Below are 20498 nucleotides of genomic sequence, written 5' to 3'. Positions count from 1 at the left end.
GGACTTGCTGGTAACTGGGTGGAGCTGAGATCTGAACTTGTGCTGTTTGGACTCCAGGTGCCTGTGGCTGCTTAGAAACCTGAATTTTTGGCAGATAATTCAAGCATTCAGGAGGGCAGTGTGAATATCTGTTCTCCGGCTTATTTTGGGGGGTGTATATAGTGTCTTCTTTCTCCACGTCTTGTATAGCTGCTGCCCCGAATGGCATTTTGCAGAATCAGAGCCGAGCCTCTGTTTGGTGCACATGGGGTCTCATATAATTTTTTAGGCCGCAGCTGCATTTTCCTTGTCTCCGCCATGTAATGCTCTGAATTTGGGCTGGGTTTTTGTTTTTATTATTTGCTTTCTAAGGGGACTTGATGGCGCAGATGGACAGCAGGTCCCCATGCTGTTCACTTCTTTGCTGCGTTAGGTTGGCAAGATTATGATATGTTTTTAACTGTTAGATCATAATCTTGAGGGAGAAAGTAATCTGTGAAATGTTAATACAGTTTTCAGCCTGTGGCATCAAAAAACATGCTCTGGAGAGAAGGAGCCTTTGTTCAAGGGAGTTGTCAGGTTTGAGTGGGTTGAAGCAGCAGATGAGGAACTTTTCACCTATAGTAGTGAAGTAATAGTGGCCTCGTTAGGGGCAGAAGAAATAAGGTGTGGAAAGGACACAAAACTCCAGCAGAAGCACCGCAGTCGGGGTGCAGACCTGCTCCATCGCTACACTGAGAACCCCCACGTACCCCCCCGCCCCCGTCCGCCCCACAGCGTCGCATTTGGTGACAGGAGGGGAAGTTGGGGGGAGTGGCAGAAGGTGGGGTTAAGAAGGGACTGCGGGTTCAGATCGACAGTGGGCGTGTGTGACATGAGTCTCAAGACGCTGTGTTTTCTGGGTTGTTTTAAGCAATGAAGGGGGACTATGAGCTTTAGGGGAGCTGAACTCTGCCCGCAGAGCGGATAGGGAGGTCCTGAGTCAGGTCTGCTGGAGGCTTAACTGCTGGGGGTCAGGTAGGGCGCGGCCGGGGAACCGCATGCTGAGGCAGTTTGGAGGTAGGAAAAGGGACTGAGGTGCAGGGTTTCCAGCTTTGGAAATGGTAGATAGTAACACTCTTAACAGTGGGGCCCACGAGGAAGGCCGGGGTGGGAGAGTCGGGCAGATGTGGAAGGAGAAGGTGGTAAACAGCCAGCAGAGACCTGTTGGCAGCAGGTGCGCCAGGCTGTGTGCCGCTGACTTGGTGGTGGCTGCCTGGGGCGCTGGGGTGAGGGGGATTCTGAGGCCGAGTTCAGCTCCAGGAGGAGAGTTCTGCCATTCACTTGGGATGCTTGCCAAGTTCAGAAGAGGGGGCACATCTGGTCCAGACCCAGCTGGACCGCGGTGCCCTCTCGCCTGTTGCTTGCTGCAGGGATGGTGATGTGATAAGGTGCAGGCATTAGAACACGTCAAATCTAGACGGTTTTCTTTGTCTTTTCTGGAGCTTGGCTTCAGCCCAGAGCAGTGTAGTGTGTGTGGCTGTGCACGTGGTACATCTGAAGCTCAGGAACTTTGAAAGTTGATTAGTGATGCCAAATGCATTTTTCATTGCCAGAAGTGATCAAAAGAACACAGTAATAGCTGTTCAGGTTTAAAAATATAAAATACTTAAGTCATCATAGGAGTATTTAAATGAATTCCCTCAAGGGATTATGAAACAGGCTGAGTTGCCCCAGAAGCCTGAGCTCCAGAAGGGAGACCAGGAACGGCCTCTTGGGCTTGGTATGGGGAGCCGAGCATTGTACCCTTGGACTTCCCCATTGGAGGAGTCAGAATCCTGAAGGTCTGGGGACCCTTGCGGCCACGTGGCAGGGGGGCTGCTGCTCGTGCTGTGCACATGCTTGTTCTGTTGCTAAGAGACCCCAGGCTTTGGGGCAGCTGGTCACCCCGAAACTTCCATATCCCAGTGAGAAATGTCTGTGGAACCCTTGATTCCAGACCTCCAGGCGGCACGTGCCCTTGGCTTTTCTGGTCTTCCCACCATGCGGAGCCCAGTGAAGGTTTTCCTGGGCTTGTTGGGAACGGGACTTGGGAGCATTTTCAGAGCCCAGACCAGTGCCTGGGGCCCCCTGACCTGCGGGAAATGCGTCTTCTCATTATTTTGATCAGTTTTCAAGGATCCTGTCCTTAGGGTGATTATGCATAACAGTGCCCTGCTTTTCCTACATCTTGAAAAATAAACAAGACAAGGTGTGAGTGTGTAGAAAGACGCAGGATTTAGTGGACTAAAGATTAAAGAGACAGATGGCCTGGTGTTGTCATGATGAAAAGGGTGATGAAAAAAGACGAGAAAATGAAGCTACGAGAAGTAGGAAAACCAAGTGTCACTTCCTGGAAGTTTTCACTTAACCCTGAGGCTGCCCCAGGTGGGAAGTTGGGCTGTTCCTTGACAGAGAGGGGAAGGTTTGGAGGGACATGGAGAGGTGTGTGTGGAGGAGAGACGGCAGTCTTGGAGGGCCTTGTTCTGCAGACACTGCCCGGGACATGTCTGATCCCTCGGTTGGTGGGTCCCCCCTCTTACCTGCGTTTACTGTGGAGAGATGCTGTTTCTGCTGTTTCTCTGTCTCCAGCGCTTCCCACAGAGGAGGAAGCACAGACTGCTAGATGTTGAGTAGTTCACAGACCACGTAGGTTACTAACCATATGCATGAGATTCACGACCCATGAGAAGCGTCTTCCTTCTCTGCCTTCGAATATTGATCTCCCAGCTCAGCTCCTGAATGGGCAGGTTGCACTGGGCCTTTCAGTGATGTTCTGGAGCGAACAGTCTGGGACCTGAGGAGTGGGCTGTGCAGATAGTACCCAGCCCCGTCCTCCAGTCATCCAGCCTCCTTGCTCTGGGAGAGGGGGATGGTAGGTAGGTGAGGGTCCTCTGTGTGTTTTGACTCCTGCCTGGGGACCGGTTGCCCTTCAGGCACATGGGATGGGTGGGTTGAAGGGCCAGCAGATCTTTCTGATCTGGGATGATGACCCGTGCGTGATGCAGCTTAAATCTTTCTGAAAAGAGAATTCTCAGGATGCTTGGCAGGTTGGCACATTTCTCACCAAGGAGATCAACTTTCCTCTGAGGACAGATTCTGGCAGCAGAATCTCAGAGTTCCTTTTTTGGACTTGGTCATCTCTGGCATGGATTTCCTTGTCGCCAGAGGGCTGCAGTGCATGGTAATGAGGTTATGCAAGAGTTGCCTCATGCACGACGTTTGGGCCTTAGCTGGGATCCCTGCACTGGCCGTGATGGGCCTCTTGCTGCTGGCTCGCTCACTCCCAGCCTTGCCAGCCCTCTGGGGCCTCGGCTCAGAGGTTGATACCTTCTGCTGGTCAAACAAGTGACGAAACCAGCCCAGACTCAAGGGGTGGGGCCCCAGACTCTGTTTCTTGCTGGAGGACTGCCAAAGTCATGTTGCAAAAGGGTGTGGACACAGGCAGGACTCACTGGCGGTTATTTTTGTAACAGCCTCCCACACTCATCTCTGACATTGTAGAGGTTTGAATAAATTCTTGTTGACTTTGTTTTTTTTTTTTTTAACTCACGAAAAGGACATGCTACTGTTTTTCTTAGGGTGGTGGTGGGGCAGTTAATGGAGGAATCGGGTCAGCTGACCTAAAACAAGCCTTGTTTTCTCGACACGTCGTCTTGCTAGGGCTGCCTGGCTTCTCCCCCGGGTCTCCTAAGCAGTGGTTCTCAAAGCTTGGTCCCAGACCAGCTTCACCTGGGCGCTGTCTGATTCTGGGGCCCCACCAGATTTCACTGAGGCAGAACCTTTTGGGAGTGGCAGGCAGTCTGGAGTCTAGCAAGCCCTCCAGGAGAGCCTGACGCTAAGATTTGAGAATCACTGCTCCTGGGTGTACGCGTGGCTTTTACCTCCTTTCTGACCAGTTCGCCCTCTCCCAGGCTCTCTGTCTCCTAGAATTAGTGTATTCTTGGTGTCAGTGTAAGACTGTGGTTTTTTGTTTTTGTTTTTGTTTTATTGCCCAGAGGACCCTTACTAACCATCTGTCCCTGTGCCCAGGCACACGGGTATAGAAGTAAGACGTGAGCCCTGAACACCTCAGTGTGGCATGGGAGGCAGTGTGCCGTGGGAGGGTAGCCAGTCCCGCGGGCACGATGACACGTTCAGTTCATACATGCCGAGCTTGCGGCACCCGGGTCAAAAGAGGTACCTAGCAAGTGATTGATCTTAGGAGTTAAAAACTCAGAAGGCAGGGCTGGAGCCAGCAGTTGGAAAGTTACCATACACATGATAATTTACAACAGTTTTTTCTCAAAAGTGCCTGTGCAGTGGGGGTCTTTTAAAAATATGGATTATGCAACCCCCCTCCACCCCCCTTAGGACTGTGAGAGTGTTTGGGGATCTCTCAGTGTCCCAGGAGATTCTGACCAGCCAGGTGTGAGGAAACGTTGTCCCAAAGCCTGGGGAGAAGAAGGACAGAGAGAACCAGAGGCCAGGTCTGGAACCTGGGGTAAGGTGGCGGGGTGGATGGCCTTAATGACGGACCAGCACAGGGAGAGTCTGTGCGTGGAGGATCAGTCCTTGAAAGATAATGGTCTATGTGTTATCACCACAAGGAAGAGCAGTCAGTCCTGCGAGTTACTCAAGTTTCCCTCCTTTTCTGTCTCTCCTACAGAATCTAAAAGCAGATCCTGAAGAGCTTTTTACCAAACTGGAGAAGATCGGGAAGGGCTCTTTTGGTGAGGTGTTCAAAGGCATTGACAATCGGACTCAGAAAGTAGTCGCAATAAAAATCATTGATCTGGAAGAGGCTGAAGACGAGATAGAGGACATTCAACAGGAAATCACAGTGCTGAGTCAGTGTGACAGTCCGTACGTCACCAAATATTATGGCTCCTACCTGAAGGTAAGGCTTAAAAATGCAGACGCGATTTTCCATGACGCAGCACCTGCCCGAGATGCGAGCCGCATGCGGAAAGGACTTCAGTGAATAGCACAGCAGGTTTTCAGAGGAAGAGAAATGTTCCGACCTTTGTAGTCAGAAGAACCAGGCTCTGACGGTTTTATCATCTTAAATGTCACTGATAGAAATATATTTTTAGTAAAAGTGTTTGATGTTTGACATTCCCTTTCAAATTAGAAAGTATTTCTCAGAGTTTGTCGTCAGAAACACATTTCTTATTAAGCTATTCTAACAACAACCATTAATCACCCAATTTTAGCATGGTTTATGAATTTATGATTAAAAACTTAGGCCAACCTAAGATTAGCCTTTTGATACTTTCAGTTATCAAATGTGACTTAATTTTAATGCTATTTTTAAAAGCTGCTATGAATTGAGAATATTGATTAGTGAGCTGGTTTATCTCCATTTGACTTCTAAGAATTCTAGGTTAGTAGATAATTAGATAAAATAGTTGCAGTACAGTACTATAAATTGCCTTTGACCTTCCCCACAGTTCTTTAAAGAATTGTATTAAAAATGATCCCCCAGTCCCGTGTAGAACCGTGTCGTAGTAATCATGTTCTACCACTAAAAAGGTCTAAGACTGCCTCTTGTGTTTCTAGTTCCTTGACATACCCCTGTTTTACTGCACTTAGAAATGTAGTATCTTTCAAATGGAGTTTTGGAAATCTTAAGTATTGGTTAAAAAACAGAAAATTCTGAAACAATTCTTGTGGAAAACAAACCTTCGCAGGGTAGAAAGAACTTCTTCCTGAAGGGGGCAGCAGTAAGCCCGACAGTGTGAGACCCTGCCTCCTGGGTTGATCCTCTGAATTCTCCGTGTTGTAGCCCTCTGCCTGCTCCGACGTCAGAGGGATAGTGCAGGCTTAGGTGTTGTGGAAATGTGGTGGTAAGGTATGGATGGAAGGATGCAAAATTTGAGAACCATTGGGTCACTAAATATTTAAAGGAAATAAAAATTGATTGGTAATTCTGTGTTTTCTCATTGCCTGAAGAATGGCAGTATGACATAGGTCAATGCAGCGTTTTGAAATGGGGAGAATACGTTTCGGAGTCCAGTTGTCCTGGACTTGAATCTTGCTTGTCCTGCTGTGTGGCCTTGAGTTTAAGCTTCCTTGCTTCCTCATTTGTAAAATGGAAAATTATGGTATACACCTCACTGTTGTGAAGATTAAATGGAATTAAGGATGTAAAAGTACCTGGCACATAGAAGGTACTTAACAAGTGTTAATTTCCTTCTTTAATTGGTTGGGTTTATTCCCACCTCATCTCTGAAATTACCTTACGATGAAGGACGCATCCACTAAGGTGGAAGCAAGGAGGAGCAAGCTTGCCAACAGTGGCAGTGGGTGTGGCTGTGGGGAGCAGCCAGTTTGGGTCTTGACAGAAAGGGAAGCCCTGTAAGTTTTACCATTTTCATGATGCAAAGAGGAGAGACGCGACTTCCATATGGGAAAGCGAAGTTCTTCTCGATGTTAACGTTCTACTGAGAGAAAGCAAACAGCCGAAGAGACTCAACTTGAACTCTGTCTACTGTATCACTTTGTGAAATGACTTCAAAGTAGTTTTATACTGAAGTCAGAGCTGGGTTTCATGTGGTCTGCTGACATTGTATTTTAATATGACTTATGGTAATTTTGGCAAAGGAAGTGTGAAGATCTTCACAAATTTTTGCTGACTTACACCAACTGATATTTAACTATAGAAGTTAAGGATCAATGGTTCGAAAGTATTGCCTTCAACTTCAGCGCCTCAGCAGAATTCTTACTGCATGCTGGAGTAGATTGCTTTATTGTGGCCAAATGTGATGCCACCTTGACTGTACATGTCTAGAGAGTCCACCTGGTATGTCCCTTCTTCCCTGAGTCACTAATTCCAAGTCAGTCTAACCTTCATCTAGAGTTTCCCAGTGTGTTTATCAGCTTATCAGATTTATCAACATAATATCAGCTGCTAGCATAAACACCCTAAATTTTTAATGGCTCAGATACGACAGAAGTTTATTTCTTGCGCCCTGATCCTGGGTGGTTTTCCTCCAGTTACTCAGGAACCCAAGTTCCTTCTGTCCTGTGGTTCTTCCTTCCTTCCATCCTCCACATGTGGCTGTGCTCGTCAGGTGTAAGTCATCATGGGGGCAGAAACTGGAGGCTCCTGTGGGGAGTTTTCCTGCCCAGGCCTGGGCACAGCACCTTGTTCCCATGCACATCCCCCGGCCCGAGCTCTAGCACACGGCCACACCCCACCCAGGGGAGGCTGGGAAGTGCCACCCAGTCGTGTACCACGTGGAGGAGGAGGTGGGCTTGATGCTTCACTAGATGTCCTTTCCACAAAGCCACTCTAGAGGAAGTAGAGTGACTTCTGGAATGATTTTTTCCTCTGACTGTCTTCAGGTAGGATGGGAAGTTGTAATAATTTTGTCTGTAGTGCTGTATATATTTTACCAGGCAGACTGGCCTTCAGGAAATAGAACTGCCTCAAGAATTCCAGGAGTAATATCGCCACTGTGAAAAGTTGCCCTTAATTTCTTAAACCTTTCTGTTGAATTTGACGAAAATAAACAGGGCAAGACTCCAGACCTGTGGTTCTGCCTGTTCTCGTGTAACAGAGTCTCATAAAGTTCCTGGGCCCAGAGGAGACCCTCATTGATGAGCCAGGGGCTGTTTTCCCATCATCTCTGGGGATTATGAAGTTTAATTAGCATGGTCCAAACTGTTGAGTAAGATACAAATTAATGTGTCATATAAAACAAATGGTCTTGGACACAAAGTAGGGAATAACTGTTTGGTGAGGTTTTCATTGCCCTCCTGAACAGCCCCTGGCTTTCAGAGCTGGGATTCTGCGTTGTTTGGGTGGTGATGGGGAGAGGGCCTCAGGAATTCGCCTCGTGTTAGGGACTTTTACATGGCGGGATTGCATAAAGAAATTAGAAGCTGGCTTCTTCATTGCTGGGTTAGCATCAGGAGGTCTCATAATTATGTTTTAGTTTTAGTCATAGAAGAAGAGATTAAAGACAATGGATAAGCGGTCAAAATGTGCTGAATGTTGCTGAAGATCAGGAGATTGGAGTTAATTTTGACTGTGTAGCTCTGATCAAACCACAGAATTGCTGTGTAGCATGTTTTTTCCCCAAATGGTGAAAACAAAACCAACATTGACAATTTAGGGAGGAGGGGGAGTAAATGCATCAGTGAAAACTTACGTTTATATGATGAGTCTGAGGCCTGGAAAGGTCTTGAAGGTGATCATGCACCACTCATGCACCACAGAAGAACCCCGTTCGTTGTAGTTTGTTTGATTCTGGGGAGATTAGACCAGCCAGACTACTAGCCAGAAGCCTTTGCAGCCCGTCTGCTACACCGCTGGCGCTTTCTCCCGCAGAAGTACCGCCCACGGCGTCATCATGTGGCCCTGTGCGTGTGTGCGTTTGGGAGGGGGGTGGTTTGGGAGTGGTGTGCAGGAGAGAGAGACTTTCGGTTTTATAGTTTAATTAGGCAGTGAAGACATAATAAGATTGTAGCAGTGGACGGCATGATGTCATGGAGTCTAAGTCTGATTTCTTTTTAAGCAGTACTCATCGTGCTGCTCGTTTGTTCAGCAGTAACGTGGAGATTGCCAGCCTTTTAGCATCTCTGCTTTGAGATTCACTTATAGTCATAAGCCAGGATTTTTGTCTGTGATCCCTGTGCAGGTACTTAACTGTCTGCATGTTTTTCCCACTGCTGACTTCCTCAAGGACAGATGCAGATAAATATACTTACCTTACAGGATTACTGTAAAGATCGAGATTATAGGTAAAATACCTGGCATGTTAGGAGATTTTCAGTAAATGATAACTTTTCCCTTAATAAAAAAATTCTTAAATTACCTTGCCAAATGACTCATAATCACAAATCTTAAAAACATTATTAGCATTCTAAGCATTAGGTTTATTATTTTCTTTTGTAGTAAATTATTTAATACTCCCAAACATCGGGCCAGTTTAGCCAAAGCAAACTAGGTGCAATGCAAAAAAAAAAATAATAATAATAATAAAATGCTGCATTTATCAAACCTTTACTTCTCCTAGTTATTTTTGTTATAGTATCGATATGAAGGAAATATGTCCGTTGAGTGAATAGTTGTTTTATAGTTGATTCACTTCCTTTACTTAAAAACTTTTAGGGTTGTTTTGCCAACTGGATTCATCTGAAAACTAGTACAGGCAAGTTCTTTGATATGTTTTAGTGTCGTATGTAAGTATGGTTATTCCGTTAAGGGGTTGATTGTGTATTATATACATTACAGACACACGTCGGAGTAATTTTTTAAAGTTATGTTCTTTGGACTTCTGATTTACCTTTTTTTTTTTTTCCTTCCCCTCTTCCTTACCCAAAGGGAAATAGTAGTTCCTGATGAAATAGAAAACCCAGTCGTTTTACCCTTAGGGAAGGAGGTAAAGAAATGTTCTGTAAATGATGGGCCCCTTGTGACTGAGGCTCCTGGGGAGGCTGCCCCGTCTTCACTTCTTGTTCCAGCATAACTATACAGCTGTCTCTTTACTTTCAGAAGCATCCTGGTTTGGACAATAGACTATAATCATCTTGTTACGCTTTGTATTGTTACGCTTTATACCCAGAAAAGACCAAAACAAAATTGCAGTCTTTCCCTTGCCCATATTCATACTGTGTTATCATTCCGTGGTCTCTGTATAATTTGTTCCCACTTGGGGCTGTTATGAATAATGTTGTGATGCACATTAGTGTACAAGTGCTGTGTAGAAATGTTTTCATTTCTGTCGGGTGTGTACCTAGGACTGGGACTGTTGGCTTATATGGTAACTCTGTGTTTACCCTTTCGGGGAACTGCCAGGCTGTTTTCCAAAAGTACCGGCACCATTTTACATTCCCACCAGCAGTGAGTTAAGGGTTCTGATTTCTCCACATCCTCATTGAATTCTTTATCATGGCCGCCCTAGCGGGTATAGGTGGCATCTCATTGTAGCTTTGACTTACATTTCCCTCGTGGCTAATCATGTTGCGCCTGGTTTGTCTACTTGTTGCCAACACTGATGTAAAACTTCCCAGTTTTTCTCAATCTCATAAGTGTAATGTAGTGTTTTATTATGCTTATTTGAATTTCTTTTAATAGGTTTGAGTGTCTTTGCATATATTCTTTGCTTTTAGGATTTCTTGCTCGGTTGAATTTTGTTCACATCTTTTGTGAAGTTTTCCACTGGCTTTCCCGTGTTGCATTGTTTATTTTAATACCAGTTCTAGATATCACAAGTATTTTCTCTGACTCTGTTGCACTTTTAACGTTGAGGTGTCTTCTTGTTGAAAAAAATCCTTAATTTTAATGTGGTTAAATCCATTAATTTTTAACTGTCTGATTTCTGCTTTTGGGGATCCTGTTTAAGGAATCCACTAGTTTCCCTAAGGTTAAAAATAGAATACATTTTTTTTCTTCTGTTGGCTTTATAATTTTACCTGTTACATTTAGGTCTTTTATCTGTCTGGTGTACAGTATGAAGTAGGGATTTTTTTATTCTCCATGTAGAGATAAGTTGTATTTATTGTATAAAATAGTGTTTTCTTCCCTCATATATGATGTTTTATTATACACCAAAGTCCCATGTATTTCTAGGCCTCTTTCTGAGTTTTCAGTTCTATTCCTGGACCAGTATCGTTCATTCATGGTGTGTGTGTGTGTGTGTGTGTGTGTGTGTGTGTGTGTCTTGTGTGAGCTTTAATACAGTTAAAAAATTTTTTGCATAAAGAACCTGCAGATTCATAGGTTGGTTCCTAGACACGTAGTTTTTATTGTTATTTTGAATGATGTATTTTTAGGCTGGTTATTGCTTAGTTAAGGGAATGAGTATGATTTTTCCCCCCACCTTGTTTCTGTCAATCTTGCTGAACTCCTGCACAGTTCTTTATAAGTTTGAATTTACTGTCATATTAAATATGCTTCATACGTTGGTTTTAAGTTCCACTTTGGTACTTTCCCTCTGTGTTTTGGGCCAAGTGGGTTTATGGGATAATACAGCTTCAGCTTGAGGGAACAGAATTTGGGCTTGGGGGAAAGTCTAGTTTTGAGAAATATCATGAACGAGCTGGAGATGATGTCTGGTTAGAAAGGAGGGCGATGGTTTGCCTTTTTCATTCTTTTCTAGCCATTCTGACCCCATGTTCGAGATCTGGAGATGACCTACCTCTGAAGATTGGTCCCGACTCGGAGTGAAACTGGCAGTGTGGTCACCTGGTTGGACCTGTGTCCTTTTCTGCAAATAAAGAGACTGGGCGCATTTAAATGCCTTCCAGTTCTACCTTGGCTTAGCTTGCCATTTAATAAAGCATTTCTTGTGCACAGAGAAATTAGAACCATTGGTTATTACAGCAGGAAAGGACCTCAGAGGCTCCTGGCCCCCACTGTTTATTCTCTAGATGAGAAATGGTGGCGCGGAGGAGAAGTGATTCCCAGGGTGGGTGGTTGAGCTGGGGCACAGGGCCAGAGGTTCCTGATTCCTGTTGCACCAATGGCCACCCTGCACCTGACTGCTGTCCCCCCAGGTTCTGCTCTCCTTTGTCCTTACGGGAAACCCTCCTACAGAGGGTTGCCGATGTTCAGTGGGTGGCTGAGCCCATTTGATGGAAGCTAAACTATTCCTTCCCGAGGAGGGAGTGCTCCATGGCTGCTTAGTGAGCCTGCCGCCCTCTCCTCCCCTTCGGGGATGATGGAGCACCTGCAGGAGTGCAGTCTGGTGGCATCACCTGAGGAGTTTAAAGTTCCTGAGTCCTGGCCCCACCCTCAGACTCGCTTGTCTTTGTTCTCAGCTGGGTGGGGCCTGGATGATGGAAACTGTAAGAGCTTCCTGGAGATTGTAATGTGAAGTCAGGGGTGAAAACCTCTGATGTGTAGGGTCACCTTCAGGGAACGGGCATCAGCAGAGACCAGCAGCACACAGAAGGGCGTTACCACCAAGATGCTTTCAGTCTTAGAGAAAATGCCAGCTCAGAAGGTTCCAAGAGTGTGCGTTTCCTATGTGGCAGAAATCCCAGAAGAAGGGCAGCTGCAGGTGGGGACAGCGGCTGGTCAGCAGTGCTGGGGGATCTGGGCTCCTCCTGTCCTCTCTCATTGCAGTCCTCGGGGTCTGACTCTGCCTGTGTGTGGATACACGGCTCTTCTTTCCTGGAAGAGTTTCTTAAGGCTCAGGAAGCCTTTCTCAGGTGGTGCGGGCACCTTCCCTCAGGTTTCACTCATCAGAGCTGGGTCACAGTCGCGACAGCCCCTGGCGGGGGTGGAGGGGTATACAGGGCCACCTCATTGGCCCCCACCAGGCAGGAGTTACTGCGAAGCTAGAAGAAGGGTGGGCTTCCCAGAGTCACAGAGTTGGGGGAGGGAGTGGGGTTGGTTGAGTGGCTCAGCCAGCAGTGCCTCTGACAATGAGTGCTCCTGGCAGGTCCTGCCCATGAGGGCTGATGTGTCCATTTCTGGAGTATCCACTGTGCCAACACCATCTTGCAGAATCCGGCATCTGCTTACACGCCAGCATTCCCTGTGCACGTGGCCAGTGAGGTCCCACCGGGAGTTTGGGCAAGTTAGCCGGACAGAGAACCTGCAGGCCCCTGGCCCAAGGGCACCATGTCACACTTGCTTGAATCTGAGGCTGTTTGGTGTCATCTTCAAAGGACCATATGGTCCTAGTGTTGAATTCTTACTTACTGCCACCTTAATTCTCAAGTAGTCCAACAGCAGAAATTCTTGCTTCGCACGTGTAAAGTGTTTTATTTTCTCTCTAATGCATACATGATGTTCAACTCTGTAGCTCTTGTGTGTCGAGGGCCTGAATTTGAATGTGCTTCAGTAGCTCTGGCCACTCTGACATAGATCCAGACGCCTGGCCCATGCCTCAGCGGCAAGAGCTGGCTGTCACACGAGCCCTGCGGGCCAGCCCTGTCCCTCCCACACCTTTGCTTTCACCCCGTCTCTGCCAAGAATCCCAGTTGTGTTCTGTGGTCCTGTGGCTTTCCTTGTCAGCGCCACCTGCCTTATTGCTCTGTCGTGGATGGGTCTGCGGTCGCCCGTGTATTCATAAAACTCTTTGTGAGTAGATGGCCCCCCTCCTTTCTTTGTATGCTTGATGCACAGACGACTAAACAGAATTCTGATTTCTGTTATTCACATTACTGTGATGGCAAGCATCAGATATCTTCAGGCATTTCTTTGAAAGAAAGGGTTTTTTTTATTGAAAAGAAGGACATTGTGGTATGATGTGCAGTAAGACATACACAGACAGCTTTCTGGCTGTGCGGTTAGTCAGGAAGTGCTGATGTTTGGTATTGGGTGTCTGTTGACTTACTGCAGGTTGAATTGCTAAAAGCAATTTGTGTAACCTGTTCAGTAAACCAAGCACTGTTACACTGGATTAGGTATTTAACTTCGTTTACTGGGTGTTGATGATTTTTCCTTGACTTAGTTTGAGACTGGCTTTCTGATTATATGCTTCAGTTGTGTCTAACGACTTTTCCCTCGTTATAAATAGGAATCAGCGGAGATTGGTCAATGGCAAGGTTGGTTATAGACCAGTGCTTATAGAAGCTAACCACTCACAGTTTTTTGTTTATATCTAAGCCTTTTCTCTTGCTTTTAGCCAAGGCTGGTATAGAGTGCCGCATGGATTTTGGAGTCATTATTGGTCACATTTTTTTAAACAGGTATGAGGTGGAGTTCGCTTGTGTTGAAATGTTTGTTAGAAAACATTGGTTCCTTAAAAGTAATGATCAGCTGTTGTCTGAGAAGGAAATGTTACCACGTTTACTTTCTGCGCGGAGGCGTGGCGTCGAAGACCTCTTGCGTTTCTCTCATCTCCTTTATCACTTACCTAGGTGCATCTGTATTGCCGGGCACTTTGTGTTTTGAAAGTTGAGATCCATTCAGAGGCTGACAGACTTGTCCGTAGGAGAAAGAGGGCAGAAATGTGCCAGATGCAAAACCACAATGATTTCTTTGATTGCAGGGACCTTTGGGCCAGCTTGCGGTAAGAACTTGCCTTTAGAAGATCCTTTGGTTCCCATCAGTGTCTCCCTCTCCTCAAAGGGATGGCAGCCCGATGGACAGTGGGCACATGACCCCAACATGGACAGACTTCCACGGAGGTAAGCTGCTGTCAGTGCCGCCCAGAGAGACCTGTGCCTTCCTCATCATCCCCAGGCTCTGCCTCCACCCACACCTCGGGCATATGTGTCGGAGGCCCTGAGGCTTACTCTGTGTTTCCAGCCAGGGCCAGGGTTCTGCCGCGTCACATCTGCAGGGCTCAGAGATGAGTGGAGCGCCAGGCAGCTGTGGCTGCACCTCCTGGTGGAGGACAGGAGGTCCTGGGATGATGGTCTTGAGCCCATGGTCAGCCCTTCATGGCTCTGTGTCTCACTCACTGCACATTGGGCTCAGTGCTGGTCATTGTGAGCCATTGTTGCCATTTGGGGACAAGTTACACAGAGTCTGTTTCCCTTCTTGCTTGTATCAGTGGAGACACTTCTGATGGGGTTGCCGAGTCTGGTGCCAGCGTGTGCAAATGACACAGACGAAGCCCTGAACTTTTAGGATGTATTGCTCCAAATCTTGACCCAGGGAAAGCATGATAGACCAGAAGCCTGCGTTTCTCTAGACGGCGGGTCACGGTCTGGACAGGCTTGATTGTTGTTGGCTGTGTTGCTTTGTTCTTCAAGAAATGGATGTATCAGAATCAGTTAGCCTGTTTCTTAGCAGATTTTTTGTTGTTTTGTTTTTGTCTTTAAGAGCTTAGGTTTTGGGGTTCAAAAGAGGAGAAATTTTAACTTGTCTCCTTGGGAAAATGTGCTGAGAGTAAAGTTTCAGTTGTACTGTTGGAATGTCAGACTTTGCAAAGTGAAGTATGGTTGCTGAGAGAAATGGATTTGAACACAAGTGTCATCTTGCTCACTTTGTTACTGGACCTCACAGCGCCCTTTCTGACGGTGAAGAGAGTGAGCTGCTGTTGCAAGACTGCTGGCCGCGCAGGTCGGAGGAAGCGGGGTGGTTTTGGTGTTTGCATGGCTGTGTCCTCAGCACGAGAGGGGCTGCTGGGGCCTCTGGTCAGGGAGAGTCATTGCAGGGTTTTAGTGAGGGGCAGGCAGGCACCTCACTGTGAACATTTCCTTTATGACAACTTTACTCATTTCTACAAAAGGGAAAATCTTCATTGTCAACCCCCCCTTTCTTTGTGGGGAGGGGGTGATTTATTCTGACCCATTAAGATCATCCTGACTGTCGTAAGGATCTCCTCTCAGAGTCAGGGGCACTGCTGGGAGCTGTGCCCTTGTGAGGCTCTGGCTAGTGTGGAGATTATCAGGGAGATTATCTCCTGCTTCTTACTTGCTCTGACTTTCTGGGTCTCCCATACTGTGTTTACTTTCTAAGAGGCGCATTCAGACACTTGCAATCCCTTGCTCTTTCTTGCACGGACCGTGCGAACAAGGCGGCGGCAGGTGGCCAGTACAGACTGGACTTCGTGTGATAGCAGGAGGTTGTGAACTCAAGGTTATTGCGTGAATTTAATCTGGCTTCACTCCTTGGTTTAATAATGCTTGATATTACTTTTTCTGGTTTTAATCAAGTTTCTGCCTCTATTTCATTTTTGGGAAACTAGAACTGGTCCATGGGAGTAGCTGTCAGCAGGCGTGGCGCGTCCTTCGTCTCTGGCTCTGTGAGTCTTCTTTGAGCAGATGATCACTGGGTCTCTGAGCCTCTGCTGGGTGTGTCACAAGTGTGCAGAGTTGTGTCTATCTGTAACTTGTTTCTAAAAAGAGTCTCTTGGCAAACTGGGATCTGTTTAGCAGTTGGGTTTAGGACTGACCCCTAGAGCACATTTAACTAGTGTTTACGTGGGCCGTACTGAAAAAATGCATGGAAAGTATTTCCAGTATATTTCGTGAGGTGTGTGAGCCTTAGTTACTTGGGACGTGAAGTGTCTTTCCCCACAGGTAACCCTCACAGGGATTTGCTTTTTGAACGTTGTTAGTGGGATTTCATGCATGTGAAGAAAGTACTTGGGCCTCTGAGTGCTGCCCTCTCCCTCCAGTAGCATGTTGTGACTGTGTGTTGAAGTCGCCTGTGTTGGTGTCTGAAGGTCACCCTCTCTCTTGATCCTAAGACCCAGTTTCTGGGTCTCCAAGACCTCGCGACAGGTCCCTCTGTCCCTCCTGCGACCACCTGTCATGACACAATGATCTCTGTGCCCCCAGAGCCCCGCTGCCCTTGCCTCACTGGCAAGGAGGGCAGGGGAGGGCTCTGCACCTGGAGCGGCTCTGGTTAGTGAGGGGCAGGGGTTGGGTGTCAGGGCTAGGGCAAGGCGGGGCCATGGCCTCCTGGATCCATTCTTCAGAGTTTCTCCAGCGCCGGCTGAGGATTTTCAGCCAAGACAGCAGCTCAGAAGAAGGAAGGAGCCTTGACTGGCTTTGGAGACTCTGGGAGAAGCCCGGGTGACCACACCTCTTGAGACAGAGGGTGAGAGGATGGGGAGATGCTCTTCACAAAGACTGAACTGAAGAAGGAGAAGACAAGCCAGGCTGGGACTTGGGGAGCTGCCTCACCCACTGCTTGGCTGTTTAGTGGCGTGTTGGAGGTCAGATAAGTTAGTGTGAAGTGTGGTCCATCACACCAGTCAGTTGTCTACACGCACCCAAGTCCCCTCCTTTGTTATAAAGGTAGCGTGGTTTTCTGCTCCTGAATTAAAAAAAAAGTTACACTTGAAAAATTGACGGAGGTGATTTTGGCCTCTTTGCTGCCCTGGGGCTCTGGGAGTGTGCAAAGGGCCCCTTCGGGGGTCCTGCTCCCCACAGACCATGGCAGGGGCCCTGTGAGGCTGTGTAAGCGACCCCTACCTCCGCTCCTGAAAACCCAACTGTGTTCAGTCGCTTTGGTTAATTACAGACTCAAGAGTTTGAAACCACACATGAGATGTGAATGATGTGATGTAAATACTGTTGGAACCCTCTGTTGTTTCCTTTTCTTTTTTTTTTTTTCTTGCATTCTCATTTCAAAGTTTAAGCAATAACTTGAATGAGCAGACTCTTCCTAGAGAGACAGTGTATTGGCTAGTCTGACACAGACCTGTTTTTTTATGCATGTTTTCCTTGTCCTGTGTGGTAAGAAAAGGGGTGGGTGCTGGAGGACAGTGAGGTGTTTGACTTTCAAAGTCATCAAAAAATGTAAGCATCCCATGGTTCTCATAAGTCTGAATAATGAAATTTGCCACTAATGTCATTCCCGCTGTGGTCAGACCTGCCCAGTCTTTGTCGGCTGAACCTCACTGCTACCATGCAACTGGGCTCCACGGACTGGCGGTGGTGGGATGGCTGGGAGGGTCGCAGACTGACTGGAGCTGCTGGCTTGCCTCAGGGACCGCTCTGAAGGGGCTTTGAGCTTAAGGTAGCATTTCTGGTTGAGTCCCGCTCTTGAAGATGTTAGTAGGTGCTGCCTGATGAAATGTTTGGGCACGTTGGGGCCAGTAGGTTTCTGTTACAGTATTCTCAGAGCTTTTGAGACTCTCTAAGGGAAGTTTAATGTGCAGCATCTCCTCAGTGTATTTCTTTGTGGGCCCTCCCCCCGCCCCCATAGCATACATTTCAATTCTACAAAGTCCCTGCGGGGTGCCTCTGGAAGTACTTCCCTAGTCGGCATTAGGAGGATGAGCTGTAGAAGACATCACATGTGGTTACGAAGGTGAGGCCGGAGATGCCGGAGATGCCAGAGATGCCACGTTAGCGCTGAGTAACTTTCTGTGGCTCTCTTGCTGTTTTGCTTCCTTGAGAAAAGCATTTGTTAAAGTGTTGGTGGATTAAAAACTGGATGAATTGACAAAAGGACTGTGAAGCATGAAATAAAAGGCAGTTACTGAAATAGCATGTTAATGTTTTAAACAGTTTCACTTTTCAGTAAATAGTTTTCTGAGTGAAACTGGGGGATTTAGGAAAAATAAGCTGTAAAGTATCTGTGCATGTCTTTTGCGTAGGAAGCGCAAAGTAATATTAGCACACACACAAAGGTTACAGAGCCGAGACCCATGGGAGGTTTAAAATCTTAATGAAAACAGAAACTACTGGGGGTTTGGGGGCATTTGATTAATATCACATTACCGCAAAATCTTTTTGTCTCGGTTTTTCTTAAAATCTTGCTAAAGAAGTTTCTAAGATTTCCTCTGCCCCAGCTGGGGTGTGGTTCGCTTTTTGCTCACTTAAGGAACACTTGAATATTAATAAGCCACTTTGTTTGGTGCGTGGAGTAGTGTGGGCCAGGCAGCGAGGACCCCTCACATCCGGGAAGTGTGACAGCCTTTTGCTTCCCGGAATTTCTAGTGTCTCCGTTCGACGTTCTGTACGTTGGTCACTGTTGGTGGTTGGCTCCCATTTCCTGCTTGGTCGTTGCTCTCTCATCTAGTCCAAGCCTTTAACTACCACCCGAGCTCCCAGATCTCAGTGCCTGGCCCCGACCCTCCCTAGGCCTCGGATCCCACTTAGAGAAACAGCCGCCTGAACGGCTCCCCAAGAATGACCCCGGGAACTCATGTCCAGCCTGCCCTCTGATGAGCTCGGCCTCTGTAGTCACAGGGGTCGGTGGGATGTCCTTATTTAATCCAGGGGCCGTAACTTAGAGCAGGAACACACTGGGGGACTTTGAAAACTGCAGGTGCCCCATTCCACCCCTGAATGGGGATTTCGGGGATTTCGAACTGTGTTCATGAGCAACCCAATTTAAATTCCTGAGGCGCAGGATCCCCCATCAGCCGCGCATCAGAGATGCCTTAGAGATGTGCTCAGGCTTTAAAAGGGTGAACCGGTCAAGAACGTTAGGCCTTTAATTGAAGCTGTTTTCAAGGGGCCAGTGTCGGAGGCCCTCATCAGGTCACCAGTGGTCTCCAGGAGACAGTATCTGGAGATGGAGTTACCAGCGTGTTCTCCACCAGCGGCTGTCTGGGGTGGTTGGCCTCACGGCTTTCCTTCCCGCCTGCAGGGCCCTGCAGGCAGCTGGAGCTGGAGCAGGGAGCCCTCCTACCTCTGACGGGGATGTAGGCCCCTCGTTCAGCCCTGGCTGGGAGGTTCCAGTATGCCAGGTGGGCTTGGGGCCTGCAGAGGGGGCTCCGGTGTCTCAACTCCACACGGCTCATCCCCCGTACAGTCTCGCTGGCGTCATGGAGGATGGAGGGGACCCGAGGAGAAGCCTCCTCGGTGGCCTGCCCTCTAGAGCTTCTCTGCGTGCCTGGCACCCCCACCTCCTCCGGGACCTGGCGGGTGTGTGGGGACCTCTTCCATTCAGTCCAGTTCCCCAGAGGTCTGGCCTCGTAATTGGAGGTGAACGGTGTGAGACTGGACAGTCGGTTTTAGCTTCTGATGTGAGGCACCCTAGTTTTCTGGGGGCACCATCACTGTTTCTGTGGCATGGAAGGTAAAATGAAGGGACAGAAAACACTGGCGTCTTATTTCCTTTGATCTGAGAGGAGGAGGGTGCAGCTCAAGTGGTAGAGCACATGCTTAGCGTGCACAATCCTGGGGATTGAACCCAGGACCTCCTCTAAAAATAAATAAACCTAATTACGCCCCCCCCCCAATTTTTATTTTCTTTGATCTGGAAGGGGCAGGAAGAACTGCGATAATGAATTCTGTGGCCCGTCCTCACCGCGCCCGAGGAGGGCACCGGCAGATGGACACGGAGAACACGCGGTAGGGCCAGATGCGCCTGGTTTCTAACAGGAAGGGCAGGGAGGTGGCTCCAAGTGGGGCCCGGAGAGGACAGGCAGGAGCCGGCCCACAACCTCGCCTCCCTGGGGCCGGCCTTTGCCAGAACCTGGTGGAGTCGGGAGGAACCCGGAAGGTGCTTGTTGCTTTTAGAAACGCGCAACCCCACAGTTATACTCTATGTATGTTAAGACTTGGAAGAGAGAGTGGATTGTGTGCCAGGAAATGACATGATTTGTCCATTTTATTTTCTGTTTGTGATTCCTCTGGGTTGTTTTCTTAGGTTTCTGACTTGTTATTTTAAACACAGTTGATTTCAGAGTTATTTCCAAGTATCTGCCCTGTTTCCATGCTGATTCTATGTTTGCTGTTTGTTGCCTTCAGTTAATTTACTATATTCCCTAAAGCGAATGGGTTTGGAGTTGCTGATTCCATTTAAGTGACGTGAATATAAGGAGTCTTTGAAAAGAGGAAATTCGTGCAAGTTTTAATAATCACGCTCAGACGCACGGCTCTTTAAGACCTCTTTGAGTGGCGGTTTCCCAGGTGTTGGACTTGTTTGTTTGTTTGGTGGCGGGGGAGGCCTAGCGTTCTTCACAAACAGCCAGATCAGTCCACAGCCAGAGATGACCAGCGGTGCCGGCCCAGAGCAGAGCCTGTCTGGGGACTTAGAGGGTTTGAGTCCACGGATGCTGAGTTGTTCAGTCGTTGGCTTCTGGTCGCCTGGAGAACTGGCAGCAACAGCCGGTCCCGTGTTCCGCAGCTGCGCGAGGGACAGCTTTTCCCTCGCTTGGCAGCCCAGCCTGCTGTCTGCTGTGGAGATGAGGTCAGGCCTG

The 20498-nt window shown here is 47.8% G+C and overlaps 1 protein-coding gene across 1 annotated transcript in view; it reads left to right on the top strand.

Annotated features, from left to right (window-relative positions):
• STK24 (serine/threonine kinase 24) overlaps nt 1-20498 on the top strand; it is a 92414-nt gene that overhangs the window by 34462 nt on the left and 37454 nt on the right. The window contains exon 2 of the mRNA XM_072976481.1: nt 4646-4876. Coding sequence (XP_072832582.1) covers nt 4646-4876 — 231 coding nt within the window. The remainder of the gene's footprint in view (nt 1-4645; nt 4877-20498) is intronic.

This window comes from Vicugna pacos, chromosome 14 (assembly GCF_048564905.1).
Source record: "Vicugna pacos chromosome 14, VicPac4, whole genome shotgun sequence".
In the NCBI taxonomy this organism is placed as follows: domain Eukaryota; kingdom Metazoa; phylum Chordata; class Mammalia; order Artiodactyla; family Camelidae; genus Vicugna; species Vicugna pacos.
This window is presented reverse-complemented; position numbering and strand designations above follow the sequence as displayed.